Raw genomic sequence first — 17,491 nt, 5'->3', positions numbered from 1 at the left:
TGATGGATTGGTGTAATTCCTCCGTCCCTATGACACCAAAATATAGAACCATGAAGGAAGAAAAGCATGAGTGAAAAACCTATTGACTAGTGATTAATGAATTTTGCCATTCTTAATTCCTATAGAATGGGAAACCCTTTATTATTATTATTATTATTATCAAGTCCCTTTTCGCTCGCACAAGGAAAAAAATTAACAAAAACCCTGTTTGGCCAGGCCAAAAAACAGGGGGCCGCCGTGTTTTTTGGCCTGGCTTGAGCCTTGCCAAAAAGCAGGGCTAAAAAATTAAATGTACTTTGCCCAAGACAAAAACTGTTGAAATAATGATTAATTTTCAATGTACTTTGAAAGGTTATTGATATGCACGGTAATTTACAAAGATGAAACGTTATTTACTTATCCAGACGGGTCATAAAGAAGAAAAATACCTCTAGCTGTTAATAAAATGGTACTTGGACTCTACATAGCTTTCAGCATCCCATAAAAATGAACCAAATGCAACTGCTTCCAGTACCAGCATGGTCAGTCCAGCGAACGTAACAGAAACAACTACATCATTTGACGTATCGAGGGAGCCATCTCCTGTGACCCTAATATCAGGCCGCCCGAACAATGCCTGTGTCTGCTTTTCAATCAAAGAAATCGCTTCTTTAGATCTTATGGTCGCGTATCTTTGAAGCGTTTCTGTATCCAAATACATTACATAGGATCTCAATCTGTATGATTTACCCTCGGTGGTGGAATCTGTTAGACCTCCTCCATCACCATCATCGGGATAGATTCGTATCAAAGAATCTGGATCCCATTGCTGCTTTTCCGGTACAGGCTCTTCAAATCGTGCCAAGTTTTCATTGAAACCTTCTGGAAGGGTATTCATCGTTCTCTCAAGTTGATACCTTTCATCGACTCTTCTGAGGAAATATCCATACATAATAGAAGCAGCATATAGCTTTCCGAGTTTTACTTTGCTGATCTGAACAATAGTATCGAGGGGTCCCACCGTACGCTCGCCGAGGACAAGAGACAGGTGGCTAAGAATCATCTCAAATGCCTCGGGAGAGTGCACGGACTCCAGCTTCTGTTCTTGATTTGGCCAAAAATCCACCCTTCCAGCAGGATCAGACGTTGAAGATATCTTTGGGATCATCGAAATGCCATTGTCTACAAATCTTTGTACAATCAAGCAATATATGATCTCCTCCAATATCTTTCGCCTTTCTTTTTCTTTCACTTCAGCTATCCTTCTGAAAAAGAAAAAGGAAAATTAAGGATTGGCAGGTTCTTTCAACAGATGTTACCTGTCTGGAGGCTCCTACATGCTCACGGAATATGGCTAATTCTTTGCATTTCATTTTATTCCATTAAGCCCCTGTTTAAGTACCATTTTTTCAAATCTCATTTTCAACCACACATTCTCCCATAAAATAATTATACACGTATTTCAAAAAAAATTCCTTACTTATTAACCACACATATTCCAAAAAACCACTATTCCATAATACATTTTACCCCCAAAAATGGGGATCAAACAGGGGTAAATCTATTGCAACAAGGAAATCAGCAAAATTCGCTCTCTTGAGAGGAGAGAAACTCGGAAAAGAAAATTCATCTCAAGAATCCAATATTATGATCCCATTAAATTTATTACATTAGCACCTAAAAATTTTGCACCTCTGCATTCCAAACCTACTGAGTCGCCGTCTCTTAACACAAGCGTAATTTCTAGTTTCTCAACCTCAGAAATTAGCTCATAATCAGACAAAAGTTGTTAGCACATTATCTCAAGAAGTTGACAAATATATTGGCTATGCAGGTCCAATTCAATCCAGCTTTTGTTCAGATTATTTCCTTTAAAGTACAATTGGAATAGAAGATGCTAAATTTTAATAAGCATTCGGTTTAACACTGGCTTCAAAGGATAATGACAATGCAATCCCAGAAAGTGCAATCAGATGCATCTGCCACTACTGTTCCCGACAGTCTCAACTCTCAACAAGTAAACGAACGAGAAAAATCACACAACCAATGAAAAACCATCTGAAGACTAAGCCCACTAAAAGAAAGTTCAACGCCTAGGGCCTAAGCTGGTAATGGCAAGGGATGTATTCCGGGCTGTAATTTTAAGAGCAAAATGAAATCTAGAATCAGAGTCCTATTGCATAATATGTTAAAGTCAACTATAGGATATTCACCAGTTTTAAAATGTTAAAAGAAGAAAGAAGATAGATAGTCTTGAAAACTAACTAATACTCTTAACAATCAATTACACACACCAAACCAAGACAGGAATTAAAATAAGAAACGTTTTAAATGGTAATGCTCAAACTTATATATATCTGGAACAAGTGAGAAGTACAAAGAATACAATTTAAACCTTACTTTAAATATATTGACAACGCAGAAAACTACCTTGTTATGTTGTTTTTGCCTAAAAGTTTCATATATCATTTTGTTGAATTTTTGTACTCAGATACATGGAAAATAAAATTGGATTACCAAAGCATATTAAGCATAAATAGTTATGCCAAAAATGAAATGTTGGCACGTATTCAAACTGTTTACGATAATTTAACATTGAAGATGCAAAAGGGGAAACTAAATCCACATATCCTCTCCTTGCTTTACTTTCAGCTATGTCTTGTGTGAGCCCATCTACAGAGTTTTTAAGGACCATAAAGTCTATTCTGCCAGCAATTATAGACTGAGTGAGAGTAGCACAACAGTGATTAATGCAACAATGAACAACAAACTAAAAGAACCTTGTCCGTTCACGAGTCTTTACGGACTGTAATGTTCATTCTGCCAGCATTTATAGTCTAATAGTGTCGTAAGGCTCTGTGTCTAATTTTATTTTAGTTTTCCTCTCAAAAAACCCTTCTTCCAAAGCTAGCAAGAACTGTTGAACCAATGGATCCAAAAACTTGAGCTGTTAGAGGAGGCCACATGTATCATTTAAATCTTATCTGCAATGCACCCCAAGTGTAGGCATAATTCATTTTTTACCATCAAAGCCTTACACCTGTACAAGTTTTTAATAAATTGGGAGCGATAAGACTTGAACCTAATCAATTGATCTAAAAGCTTAAGCTATTAGAGAGGGTCACATGTATATCATACATGTTTATCATTTAAATCTCATCTTTAACGAGACCAACTTGTGGGAGGTCACCATATTCCTTAGCTCACTAGGCAAACTTTTTTATTCTAATAATTTACGCATCATGGAGCTTTGATTTTTAATGTCAATCATTACAGATATTATTTTAATTACAATATATAGATATTATTATAACCATCACTCCATCATATTAACAGAAATTGTAGATCAATATCTTATCTAGTTATATGTTTTATTACATAATCAAAATAGGGAAAAAAATTTGATGGTAAAAGTGAGAAGAGTAGACCTTTAGCCCAATAATGTTTATTGGCAATATTCTGTCCACCTCTGTACTTGTGAACAATAGAAAGAATGTCATGCGTCTTTGCCAATATAAGTCTGCTAACAAGACTGGTAGGGGCTGGAGCTCCATATTCTATCCTCCTACATGATTGTTTCATATGATTAAAACGACAAAAAAAAAAAAAAAAAAAAAAACCTTTAAATTTTAAAAAAAAAAAAAAAAAAAAAGAGATGAAACCTTTTTCCTCTTTTATTGTGTCTGAACAAAGAGGGTACTAAGTTAGATAAATTGATTGTGTCCAAATTCAACCCCCACACCAACTCATTTTACAAAATTAGTTTAAAGTCAACTAAACCATTGAAGCAATCAATGTTGTTCCACCAAGCCTAAAATTAATTATAAAAATGTCTCAGCCGTTTATGTGGGACTTGAATAGCTAACCTCACCAGAGTTTAGCTTTAAATTCAAATTTGAAGCCAGTTTGATCATACGAAAAAAGGCATTTAAAATCAATTATGTGGATGTGTCATAAGTCCAAACCATTCAAATATATGAACCTGACTGACACATCTAACAAATAACAGCATATAGAATTACTACTTACTTATAAAGGAGAAGATCTTGAGATCCAGGGGGTGTTTTCTCTCTTTTGGCATCTCTCTCACTCTGGAGGGTCTCAAGCTGTTGGTCAATAGTTGTTGGGAGCAGATGTGGATGAGTTAGCAATATTTGGGCCAAAAGCTGCCCAACTGGGGATTCCAACTGAAGAGGAGCTATTGGAACTAAATCACCCCCAGAATTCCCGGATGCTCTGACAGTAAAGCTTCTCCTCCTTAACTTATCCGACCCAACAACTAGCTTGGGAGCACAAAATTGACAGCCCTAGAAAGTAAGATAAACTGTTAGGAAAGAAATCCGAAGAGGTTTTAGGCCGAAGATACATATAACACCAGCATTTTGAATATGGCACAAACTAAAAAGTGAAGCTCATAAGTCAATACTAAGCCACTACAACTCACAAGGTGAGCCATGCCCATAATCTTTAATGACTATATGGATAACATCAATAGATCAACTGGAGAGTAAACTAACATTCTTTGGGCACATATACTGAATAATAGTTGAGTGAGGATTAGAACAGGGTGTGCTCCTATCAAACCATTCCCCAACACTCCAAAACATGCAAATAGTTTTTCATATTTATCTTCACCATGTGTGGCCTATGAAATAAAGTTTCAGTGTAACTGGAAAACTGAGCATTATTAAAAACACAAATGTTTATGAAGATGAATAAAACGATAAGTGATATAAAAATTTATGTCGAAGATTTATCAATTAGGTCTGATATTATCTGCCACATTTGATTTTGTTATGCTTTAATATGTTTGAGAAATTTAGTGCAGAAGTAAAGCTTGTGTAAAAAAATCATACAAGCCTTGTCTAACTTCAGAGCAGAAAATGAAGAACAGTTCAACGAAATAAAATAGCAAAAATATTGGCATGTCGTTGAAAATCTTAAAGAAAGGTTGCAAATCTCAAGCACTCTGGTGTTTGCATGTCAAATCATTTCTACATTCAGCAGCAGGGCATGACAATCCACGTGATCTGTCCAGAAAACTTTCTCTTAATAATCGTCTAAAAGTTCTAGTTGTTTCCAAAGGACATAGTTTAGCTACTGACATCTTCCACATGTTCACTGTTATACAAGTTAATTACATCTTAAATAGAACAGAAATGAAGTGACTGAACTCAAGACCTTCCACCTACTCCAATATCACGTGAATTAATGCTTATATATTCATCTAATAGCCAAACATTGAAAGTACTATAACAGGTGGCTAAGAAAACAAAAATGAAAATAAGTCAGTTTTATGTTCAAGTTTCAACTAATATTGTGTTTGTGAGAGTTGTATGCTAATATAGGTTGGAAGCAAAAACATCTGTGCTACAGTGGATAGCTAAATAGTTGCATTATATGCATAGGACTTGGCAAGAGTTCATAGGCTTCTGCAAAATTACAATCTCTACTCGAGGGGTAATGAAATGAAATATTGATGGAGCTAATCCGCTAATAACAATGGCGAGGTGCTTATTATTCAAGAGTCTCGCCCTTACTCCCAAAATTGAATCTCGTAAGGATTTGGAGAACACCATTATTCCTATCCATTTGTTTTGCAGTCATTCACTTTTATTTATGCTATTGTTCATTTCGTCAGTGGTAATATCAGAGTTGGACCTCATTGTTTCTACGTCTTCAACTGCAATAGGCAATGCATATTTGGTACCATTTTTTCTATCAACTTCACAAAATTCTCTGGGACCTCCCTACTCATAGACAATGGTGGTTGCCTTTGATACTTTAAAATTACATTTATCTGGCCACAATCCCTTCTTGAACAGTTTTGACAGAAGAAAAATTTAACGGGATAGCTAGACACCTTACCCCCAAACAAAAAATAAAAATAAACTATCAGAATAAAAATGGGAAACTTTTTGACCATCAATTGCATTATTTTGCATAAACAAAAAACACCTTCGGATTTTTAATTATGACAACGAAAAGTCAGATTTAAACTTTAAATAATCTCTTTTTACTCAGTTCAATTAAACTATTCGAAATCCATACATGATGGAAACAACTTCGTTATGCATCTCTCATTTACTCAATACTATATAAGTCGAACACCAGAAGCTATTCTATCTAATTTCCACTATAAGTCTATTACACACAACTTAAAACAATTGACTCAAAGAAAAAAAAAATTGTAGTTTCCAGAATACAAATATATATAGATGAAAATGCTTACCCTTGGGATCCTATTACTGCACTTGGGGTCGGAGAGTGAGTGGAAATGCTTGAATTCCCGTGACCTATAGGCGCCGGCCGACGGAAGAACAACTGATAATTCGGAATAAAAGCCGGAAATTTGCATAATCGGTCCCTCTCTTTCTCAGTATTGTATTTGACTTTTTTATTTTATTCGTTTCCTTTCTGTGAGTGTTGGTTCCTCTTTTGTAAGGGATGATTACGTGGCAATTCTCGGCTCTTCTATTTTAATAAAATAAAATCATGGTTTTAGTCAAATAGTCGTAGTTGTTGAATTTTTGTTTGAATTACGTGGTATAAAATATCATGTTTCTGAATTTAAAATTTTAATAAAATATTTCACCCCCATTTTTTGGAAATGAAAATAAGTGAAATAATTTTTATTTTATTTTTTTAAATGAGTGGTTGAAAAAGAAGGGAAAATTTTCGATTAACGTATAATATTATTTTATAAAAAATTGTGTTGTTAAAATTAAGCTAGAGAAAAAATGAAACTTGATAAAATTTAATGTAATGAGATTCAAAAGGGGGTTAAGTCTCATAACCTTTCAATCACACATTTCATCAAATTTTTATCTAAATCTATTAAAATTACGATTTTTATCAAAATCGTAATTTTGATAAAAGAATAATATTGTTTGCAATCGTTTACTACGCAGTCGCACTACGTAACATACATGTGACTATTAATGATTTGATACATAAGACAATAAAAAAATTACGACATTAAAGCATTAAATAACTAATCGTCACATGTATGCTACGTAAGGCAACTAAGACAGATAGCGACTGTAAATAACATTACTCTTGATAAAAATATAATCAACGTCATATGTGCATTCTCCCATTTATGATAACCAAAGTTCTCTTAATAGTTGAAAATTAGATACATTGAGAAATTATATACTATTCCCTAAGAATAGAGGCAATAAGAACTGAACAATAAAATTGTCAAATTGTAAAATCGAACTGAAAATGCTTTCCTGAAATCGTTGGTTTGGTCTCATGTGGATCCGTCAACATTTAATTATATTTCAATCTTTACAAATCGTTTCAAACCATCAAACCGTTTAAAAATATTGAAAATAAATTAGTCTAAATTTTATTTTAACCAAATTAAAACTTAACACATTTTAGTTAAAAGGTTACATCTATGTTAGACATAATTCAATTAAACTCAATTCGACAATTATATACTTCAATTAATTAATTAATCATATCCAAATACCCATCAGTCGTCACAACTGTGAATGTAATACTTTTAAATTGGGTAAATTGTTATTTAATCATATTCATTGATCCTCCATTACAATTGAGTAGATAATAAAATCTAGATTTTAATTCAAACTTACACATTTCATTTCCTTCTAATATTTTTTTCAAATTTTGCCTAAATTCAAGTCAGATTACCAAAATTCTTTTATTTGTTGGTAATTGTTTTCTATATTTTTATTTGTAATTATATTATTTTGTTCTAATAATTGTTGGGCGGCAATATTTGGATGAAGTAGAAGTCTTGAATAATTCACAAAAAGTCATAGTAACTAGGTACTATTGTATTTGAATTTTTTTATTCGTTTTTTTTATTAATTATTTTATATCATTTAACTATAATCAATGAATTCATGTACTATATTTTTATATTTATGAAGAAAATGAATCGTGTATCGTAATTGCGGATGAACGCCATTGTATCGACTAAGAATTCAAAATATTTATATCATGTTGTTGCATTATAATGATTATAATTATATAACCAAGATTTGTAATTTTTTTACAGATACAATTTATGTTCTAACCTAAAATTTTAGACTAATATTTACTATTTAACTTATTAGATATATATATTAATTTTTTCTTTATTAAACGTGGTTTTGAATTGAATCAAACCTAAAAAAATAGTTTAGATTGGTTAGGTTTAAAAATCAAAGTGGTTCGATTTGGTTTGAAAAAAATTCCAAATCACTTTAAATGGTTTGGTTTGAAAATTTGTTTCAAATTGGCCAAACCGAATCATGTTCCCCCCTAGAGTCAATTGGCGCAAAACAGTCCTAAAATTTACATGTTTTACATAAGAACAATTTTAACTTTTATTTTCGCATAATACACTCTAAAAAAAGAATGTTGCGAAATACAACATTGCCGTCCAATTTTGCTAAATTCAACTGTTAAGTAGTCGTGTGCACATAAATTCCTTAAAATGTTGAAGGGCTTTTTCATTGGAACAACTCCACTCTTTACAATAGAGGTGATGGAGATATCTACAGTCGCCTCAAACACCCATCTTTCTCTAAGCGACGTAACTCCATACATACCCTCCACTTCTCGTGCCCAAGGTAATCAACGGAAACCTATACAATAACTATGTCAGACATGCATCTAGTATCCGAGACAATTAAGGTCTGAAGCCTGGCAGCTTAGGACAATTGTAATCTAACACTTGAATCATTGCGATGTAATTGATGAGATGTCTATGTAAGGATGACTAGGAGTCCAATATACTCTTTTCCGTCTAGAACAATGTGTAAGAGGTCACATGTCTATAATGGTTAAGATTAAACATTTCGACTTTTGACAAAAAAATTTAACAAATAATTTAAATCAATCTAAGGATCAACATTTATTTTATTAGGATCTCAAATATTCCAAAATTCTCGACCGAAGTTATGAGGACATCTCCAATGGATGCATCATTGCACCAAGATTTGGTGCAAATTTCCTCCAACTATTGCACCAAATTTTGGGCACAATGGTGCAACATGAAAAGTGTTGCACAATATTTGGTGCAACACTATTCATTACTGCATTTTTTGCACCAAATGGTGCAATGTTCATTTTGTCCTTATTTTTCATTTTTTAAAGATAATGGTTAAGGATATTTTGTCATTTTCGTTCTCTAATAATAATGAGCGCGCTGGGCCAGTTCATCACATTCTGCCTGAGTCCCACGTATGGAAACAAAAAGTTTCAGGGATGAAATCTTTACAGGCAAAGCAACTTTAAAGTGGGAAATAACTGTCTGACCTGTTTTCGCAATCTCGATCGACGAGCTGATTCTCTGTTTGACTGTTTTCTTCTCTGTCTTTTGAGCTCTCTTTCATCCTGAACTCAAGGAAAGATAAAGGTGTTCGGGGTTATAATTTGTGAAGGAGATGGATTAGGAAGCCAGATAAATTATTCTGTCAAAGAGAGTGCTCATCCAATCACACATCAGTGTTAACAATAAGCAATTGCAAAACAGTCTACTGGCATCGATTATTTTGCAGGGACCACCCACCCTTGCAATATTATAATTGCCACTGGTCTTGCTCCCGTTGGATTCGATTATTGCTGGTTTTGCTTGCTTCGCATTTTTTCTATGTGTTCATTAGATTCTTCCCAACGTTTACCAGTACAGTGTCTGAAAGATGACAAACAAAAATGAATAAAAAAATCACACTGTATAAGGAACCGAGACATCAAGTCCATTTATCACTTCCCAGTCTTCAAATTAGACACCCTAAACGAGACATATTTGATAAATTTAGTAGTGTTAAACAGCTGGAGAAATAAAAATCCTGAACTCCATTGCTGCAACTGGTTCTCAATGAAGAAAAATTTACAGAAACCTAAAAACCCGAAGCACCTTGTGATTTTAAAAACCTCATGTAACATCTTATTCATCCTGGAATTCCCCAAAGTACGAAGAATTTATACGCCAGACCCATAAAGTTAGAAATCTGAAAACCTTGTTCCTTTTAATATAACATGTTCCATAAGGTATGCCTCAGGCCTAAAACAGGGCCCAGAAGACAAGACTGAAGATGTAGGCTTAAGAAATTACTTTCTCGCTCTATTTACACTACGCCGAAATGGTTAGTCACACCACTGGCTCACTAAAGCAACTTCCACCCACCATTCAGAGACTTGCCTTCAGCTCTATAGAAATAACCAAGTTTGTATACAGCACAATACTGGGTCCTGCATTTTAATCCTCCTCAAACTGATTAAATACTACCGGTTTACCAGCTCTCCTTTCAAAGAGTTTAAGTACAAGATCAGATAAAAGGAAAAATAATAGATAGATAATTTCTAAGTAAAGCCATGGCAGTTTCTTAGGAGCCTCCAGAAAATGCTAAGAAGTCAAGTACCTGGCAAAGTCCCAGCTATGAGGTTTATTTCACTCCTAAATTCAGGCTTGGTCTGCCCACTAGCTCATAGATTTAAAAAATGAATAAATAAATAAAAAATAAACCTCAAGCTTCAACATTATGCTTATTACATGCAAGTAGAAGTCCAAAAAAGGAAGAATAAGAATAATAATAGTAATAATAATAATAATAAAATATTACCAAATATTGGAAAAATTAGCTGGTCTATGAAAATGTAACTCAATTGTACCGTTTCGGTATTAGAGTTTCTTTGTAATTGTTCTAATTTTCAGGTATTAAAATATCGAGAGGGGCAGAAGAAGAAGTAAAAAGATATCTAGTCAACGTTTTCTATTTCAAAACTTGGAAAATAGTTAGATGCCAAGGGCCTTCTATCTACAATGTGAAGCAGTTTATGTTTTATGTTTTCTTTTAAACATTATCTAAATTGGATTGAAGTATTTAATAACAATGGCGGGCCTGCCTCGTCCTAGTCTAATGAGACTTCAAAATAAATGACCAAATCAGCATATGCCTCATCCCATGAGACATCAAAATACATGGTTAATCGCATCTTCCTGTTATAAAATGACATTTCAATGCAAAGACATGTAGATTTAAGTTTGCAGTAATCAGCCAGTCCCTAAAAGTGGAGTATACAGTGGAAATAACAAAAAGCTAGATAAGTAGGTATAGTTTTTGAAACATTCTATATCCAACTTCCAAACCCCGGCTTCAAAAGCATATCAATTCAATCACACACGTTAACAGCAAAGGAAAAAATATAGTGATGTATTCAGTTACAAATTTAAAATTAACATTAACAATCAGATAAGCTATTTTGATTGTAAAATTAAAACAAATTTAACTGTGATGTCGTGCAAGGTTATCATTGTAATTAATTGTCAAGGCACCCTTTTCCTGAGTGAATTCATTGTGTAATTAACCTACATATGGACAAGAAACTTAAAATCCCAAGACCCCAATTCTTTAATATGTTAACCACGACAAATTCATGAAAACCCCAAAAGGGAAAGGAGAATAAAAATTATCATTTAAATAAAGGGAAGAGAAGAAAACCTGTATCCAAATCTGGGATTGGACATTGTCCCGTGATCCAGCAGTGACCATTCCTCCGGTCACTGGAGCAGAAGACACCTTACCACGCATTGGAGGAATAGCGGATGGTGGAGCTGCAGCCCAGTAGTCCATACCAATGTTAAGGTTAGTGGTGGGGCCAGGAACACCACCTGCACTGCCAGACACTGGCATGATATGCATAGGTTGATTCACCGTTGAATGGGGTGTATTTGGCCCTCCATTATGAGAGCCATGTGTACCACTGCCATTCTGAGATGCTTCGCCTGTAGCAAAGATATAATAACAAGGTTTATAAGTAAAACGCGAAGCCAAGATTAAACGGTTGCATTGGAAGTAAACATTCTTTAAACTGCACCGGAATCTTGCTGGCCTCCTGACTTCATTTGTGACTCCTGTAGAGCAGAACAGAACAAATATCAGAAGAAATTAAATCACTTGATTTTATATTGTGCTCACTTGGATAAATGCTAAACAACTTCCTCATATGAGTAAAAGAATTGCCAATGTCATTCAGAAACACTTTTCCTGAACCATACACCTCGATTTTAGGAAGATTAACAAGGAAACTTCGATGGTAAGCTTTAAAATTCCCTTTTCATCTATTAACCATATAGTATTGTTAGCTAAAAGAGTACAGAATTTACATGAAAAATCTATGAGCACGTTCTTTTACCCTTCTGGATAATTATACTTGGATAAGTTTTAAATGCTTTACACTGGTAAAGGAAAAACCAGTCATCTTTGAAAAGAAGTTATAAAGGACTAGTATGCTACATGGTATGCAGATGTTCCTTTCTTAGGTGGTGATGCCAAAAAAACAGCATTCAGTTAAAAGAATGTATAAGAAAGGCAGGGTTATCTACAGTAGATGCAACTAATGCCTCAATATCAAAGGCTTATCCTGAGACTTCACCTCAACTTTAAAGACGTACATGTAAGCAGATGACCATCACACAACATTAGTCTGATAAAAATTCGAGATAACCCAGTAAGTTTGTAATTCTTACATTTTGAGAATTTGCATCGCTTCCTTCACTTGAACCTTCACTGGCACTGTCAGCACTGCAAATTGCATATACGAAAATTTAGTTAATAACGAACTGAAATCATTCACACCATCATATTCCCACCCATTTTAGGCATTAGCATTAAAGAGATCACATAATTCAACGTATTGTTGTCATTACCATAATTTGGAATGGAAAAATAACAAGCCCGAGAAAGGGGGAGAAGACAAGAGAAAGAGAGACAGAAGGCATACCAAAGGGAGAGTAGTCAAATGCCTCCCCCCAACCCCCAAAAAAAAAAATGAGGATACAGATAAATATTTCTATAAGTTCTAGCAAAAAAAGATGTGCACTTACAATCAACACATATATAAGTAAAAACAAACAACAATTCCACATCCAAATAAGTAAACACAACAATAATTTGCAGGCACATTTTAACACCAAATAGTGGAACTTATTTATGACAATTCCCTTTGTTCACAGATTTACTATACCTTTTTGAATAGACACCATTTGCAGATGGTCCTGATGTTTTACCGGGTTCACTGTTCTTCCCAGTAATCATGTTCAAAGAGCCCAAACTTCCCTTGGATCTTTTGATAGGAAGTTTTTCCTTCCCCTCAGATGACTTGCCATCTACCTCCATGTTTCCAGGTGCACTACCCTATTATTAAATTTAAGATATTGCCCAATTAATTTATGGAAATGCACAATCAATAGCAGCATTAGAAATCGTGCACATTCTACCAAAAAAAAAAAAAAGGAAATAAAAGTGTGAAGACAACTCACAGAAGCTTCAGCAATACTAGTTGGAGACATGGCAAAAGGACTGAAAGGATAAGACCCCTAATCAAGTTTACAGAAGAACACCAAAAAGTTAGAGCCCTTCGAGTAGAGGAATATGATTTTAAATGAAACTAAAACAAGAAGATCAACAAGAAAATACCGGAGGCATAGTTGGATGTGCATATATGCCCCCATGAGGATACATAGCGACATATGGATGTGGTGGAGTACCATAGGGTGGCATAAATTGCTGTAAGATAAGAATTTCAAACAAAAATTAATGAACAACTAGAATCATCAGTCTAAAGGGTACAGGCAAAATAACTCCTAAAAGAAAGTAGTTATCAAGCACTAGTTCCGAAAAAGTATCATCGAGTTGATGTAAAACCCACAACAATCTGAACTTTCCAAAGTGTCCTAAATCACAGGCTTTTCAATAAGAACAATTATATGATTTGGATTCTCCTACTTCACGGGCTTTCCAATATGAACAATTATATGATTTGAATACTCAATCAAAACCAATCCCAAATAGATGGCAAAGATTTCCCACAACAGGTCAACAAAACAACAGTAACGGTTACGAAACTGTTGAACAATGTGTAGGGACATACTTTCCAGAAATGTATAAGCCATGGTTTACAAGCAACCAAGCAAGACATACGATCCACGTAGACAACTGAGAAAGCTCAGTAAAAGAAAGTAGTCAAGTTGATCGACTGAATTGAACTTACTTCGTTTCTATTTTTATTTTTCCTTTTTCAGCTTTTTAGTTAGTACATTAATATTTCCTTTGTTGAGCAGAAACTCCCGGTAGTTTAATGATGATTGTATGTGGTAGTTGGCATGTAACATCTAATAAGTCAATACCAAACATAAATGGGAAAATATACCTGAATTCCCCACATATAGGGATGTGCCTGAGGACTGGACGCCAAGAATCCATGTGGAGGCATAGGAGAATATGCCTGCACAACCATAACCAACACCCTATAATAATGTTGAGAAAGGAGGCATGAAGTCCAAGTTGCTATCTTTTAGAAACTTTAACCTGAAAGCCAGGCCAGTCGCCAGTAACCGTGCTTGTGCCTGTAATTGAAGGCTGCTCCTGGAAATTCCCATCAAAAAGTAACAAAAATAAGTAATTGAAAATTTCCATTTTTTGCTATTGCTACAAGCCTACAACTCACGTGCATGAAAAAGGAGTGTATCATATTACCTGTGAAGTAGGAGTTTTGGGCTCCTTCGCTTCCTTCCCTTCCTTGGAGGATTTGTCCATCTCGCTACTGCCCATGGTTTCAACTATGCGACCTCCTCAAATATCAAAACCATGCTGTTACAGACACATTACAGCCTTATTTTCAAAAATTTAAATAGAATCACCAATTTAAAGTTCAAATAAATATACAGAGATTTACATGTATATTAACTTGGAGAAAAAGACAACCTTGTTTAAAAAGTTCAACTTGAAAATGCGTCCATTAAAGATATGATTTAAATACAAAAAAAATAAAATCTTTTTCAACTCTAGGAAATGCTAAGATATAATATTATACAAGCGAGTCTATATCTCTCTCTCTCTCACACACACACACACAATATATATATATATACTGGGGGCCTAAGGACATTCTAGTGATAATTCTTCATTTGATAAGATTAACATGAAGACTGTTCAGAATATCTGATAATCCAATTACTCAAACTCTTAAGCAAATTTAAAATTATCAACTCACTTTGAACAATCCATCATTACACAATAGGTGCCAACAAAACATAAACTAAAATACAAAAATTATGCTCTATACTCGCATAAGTGTACACATACACAGAAAAAGTCATTCATTCGCTTACCTTTAAAAAAAAAAATTAATAAATAAATTTTAGCTACTCAAAGCCTAAGATATTCGTAAATATTCCATAAAGTGCCAAAATGGAGCTTAAAACGAGAAAAGGGGTGAACTTGATGAATTTAAAATATAGTTTACCAGAAAACAACCAGCTTGACTCGTTGAATCTGAACTCAGTGAGTCAATTCAGCTCAAAACGCCCTTTTTCTTTGGCTATAAAGAAAACCCAGATGAACGTAGACCCAAAAAGATATATCTATAAAGAAAAGTGTATATATAATTGGTAAAACTCAATTTCAGGCAAAAATTATGTAAGTTATTTATACGTTAAAGAGAAGTAGGGGAAATTGGGAGAAGATTGAGAGAGAAAATTTTAGGGCTTTGTTTGCTAGATCGTCGACATGGTTTGTCGTCCCTAGGATTTACAGAGAGAGAGACAGTATCAGAGTTGTTGGCCGAGCATATATCAAGTAGGCTGATGATTGGGGGGATTTGATGGAGCAGTGAACCGGATCAACGGCTGAGATGGGGAGTTGTTTTTCGCATTTCATGATCGGATGTTTCGTTACAGTATAAAAGAATAAGGATTTTGCACAATAGTCCCTCATTTATGATCCCTCAGGTGATTTCAGTCACTATTCGTTTTTTCTTGGTACTGACATCCTTAATCCAAATAGCAAACCTTACTTTAACTTTTATTTTTGCATCCCTAGAAGGTTACTTAATTTTTACTTAAAGTCCCTCTAATGATCAAACAAAAAGAGAAGAGATACATAGATGATGGTATGTTTATTATTGGTGAATTTCCAATTTCACTTTATTTTTCACCCTATAATCATCGAAAGACTTTTATGTTGCCCATGGGATATTCAAATATGACGAAAGATTGTGCGATTAATTTTTGTGTTTCTCCAAAAGATGAAAGTAGATCATTTGATCAATACATTATTTAATAATAATTCGAAGTCGTGAAAAAGGTTATTGCATAAATTTTTAAGATGTTTCTTAATTTAAAGAACTAATGGTTTACACAAGGAAATTATTGAATGCGTGCAAAGATAAGATTATTTGAAATATGGGAGAGATTATAGCATGCTTAATAAGATTTCCAATTAAATTACACTTCAAGGTTATCAAACATGCTATTAATGGATTGCTTTTAATATATCCAAATCAACATTGTCGAAAGGGGGAAATTTACAAAATACAATCTCTGTAGGAGGTATTACAGTTTACGTATCGTATTTTTCAAATTTACATTTTACATACTAATATTTATACTATTACCAAAAAGGAACATATGCTCACAATTTTTCTATTAGAAATATTTAGGCCTTGTTTGAGTTCCAATTTTCAAAAAATTCATTTTTTCAAAATTTATCTTCAATAATACATTTTCTAATAAAATAATATTATGCATAAATTCAAAATATTTTCTTAATTTTTAACCACACATTCTATAACACCACATACTTGTTTTTAATATTTATCATGTCTATCTAGATTATTATTAATGTTTAATTTATTTCTTAATTAATATAACTATATTCATCGTGACTAATTATATTATTTTTACAATGAAGTGTGTTCTAACGTCCTGAACAATCAATGTGTCTATTAACTTAAGTTTAATATGATTAAATTATATAACAATTTGGCTTTATTATGTGATTTTAACTCGTCTTGTTTTTGTAATGAACTTATTTGCATTTCCTCTTTCAAATATTTGAACAGCAAAATGGGTTTTTAATCAATAAAATAATTAAAGGATTTAAATAAATCAATAAGATAAATAAAGAGTGTTAAAATTTATTTCCATAAATTATGCCAATTAATTGTTATTAAGTTAGAAAATAAGACTTTACCTATTTTTCTTCACCGCCTCTCATGTAAAAATCAGCTCCATCACATTCATGAATGAAGCGGTATTTTGCATTATGGAAAATGAGAATAGTGGTAAGGAATGAAATTTTAATTATTATTTTACTCAATTGTTTCATTTTGAATTCAAAAGAAATCATGACATTTTAATTGATTAGTATTAAAATAATATTTTTGTTTCATTTTATATATGAAATGAGTGTGCCATTGACTGCGTATATTTATGCTGTTTGTTAGTATGTATATGCATGGATGAGTGTATGCACTGTTTGGCCCCCATTATTTCAAATTGTAATGGGTAAAATAATATTTTTTGGAAAATGAATGGTTGAAAAGAAAGAAAAAAATTTCGATTTACGTATAAAATTATTTTATGGAAGATTATATAGTTGAAAATAGAAAAACTAAAAATAAATATAAATTTAATAAGGGCCAAATGGATATGCGCCAGTATATGTGTATGTGCATATATAGGCACGTGTCTATAAATTTGTATTCGTGT

General features: G+C 33.4%; 1 protein-coding gene across 2 annotated transcripts; it reads right to left on the bottom strand.

Moving 5' to 3' along the window:
- Window positions 1-331: 331 nt before the first annotated feature.
- On the bottom strand, window positions 332-15,621 carry LOC111382929 (bZIP transcription factor 16-like). Of its 2 annotated transcripts, none has more exons than XM_023006970.1 (14): window positions 15,247-15,621; window positions 14,478-14,569; window positions 14,310-14,366; window positions 14,152-14,226; window positions 13,419-13,508; window positions 13,262-13,318; window positions 12,967-13,136; window positions 12,470-12,524; window positions 11,818-11,854; window positions 11,442-11,725; window positions 9,256-9,333; window positions 9,141-9,169; window positions 1,907-1,914; window positions 332-1,230 (listed from the first exon to the last, which is right to left on the bottom strand). In XM_023006970.1, the coding sequence occupies exons 2-14, from the start codon at window positions 14,550-14,552 to the stop codon at window positions 431-433; spliced, it is 1,815 nt and encodes a 604-aa protein (XP_022862738.1). In that variant the 5' UTR covers window positions 14,553-14,569; window positions 15,247-15,621; the 3' UTR covers window positions 332-430. The 2 variants fall into 2 exon arrangements, with proteins under 2 accessions (XP_022862738.1, XP_022862737.1); XM_023006969.1 differs by having other exon boundaries at window positions 14,478-14,591; window positions 15,247-15,620.
- Between the last annotated feature and the right edge of the window lie 1,870 nt (window positions 15,622-17,491).

Source organism: Olea europaea, unplaced genomic scaffold (genome assembly GCF_002742605.1).
Source record: "Olea europaea var. sylvestris unplaced genomic scaffold, O_europaea_v1 scaffold2586, whole genome shotgun sequence".
NCBI classification, from domain to species: domain Eukaryota; kingdom Viridiplantae; phylum Streptophyta; class Magnoliopsida; order Lamiales; family Oleaceae; genus Olea; species Olea europaea.
This window is presented reverse-complemented; position numbering and strand designations above follow the sequence as displayed.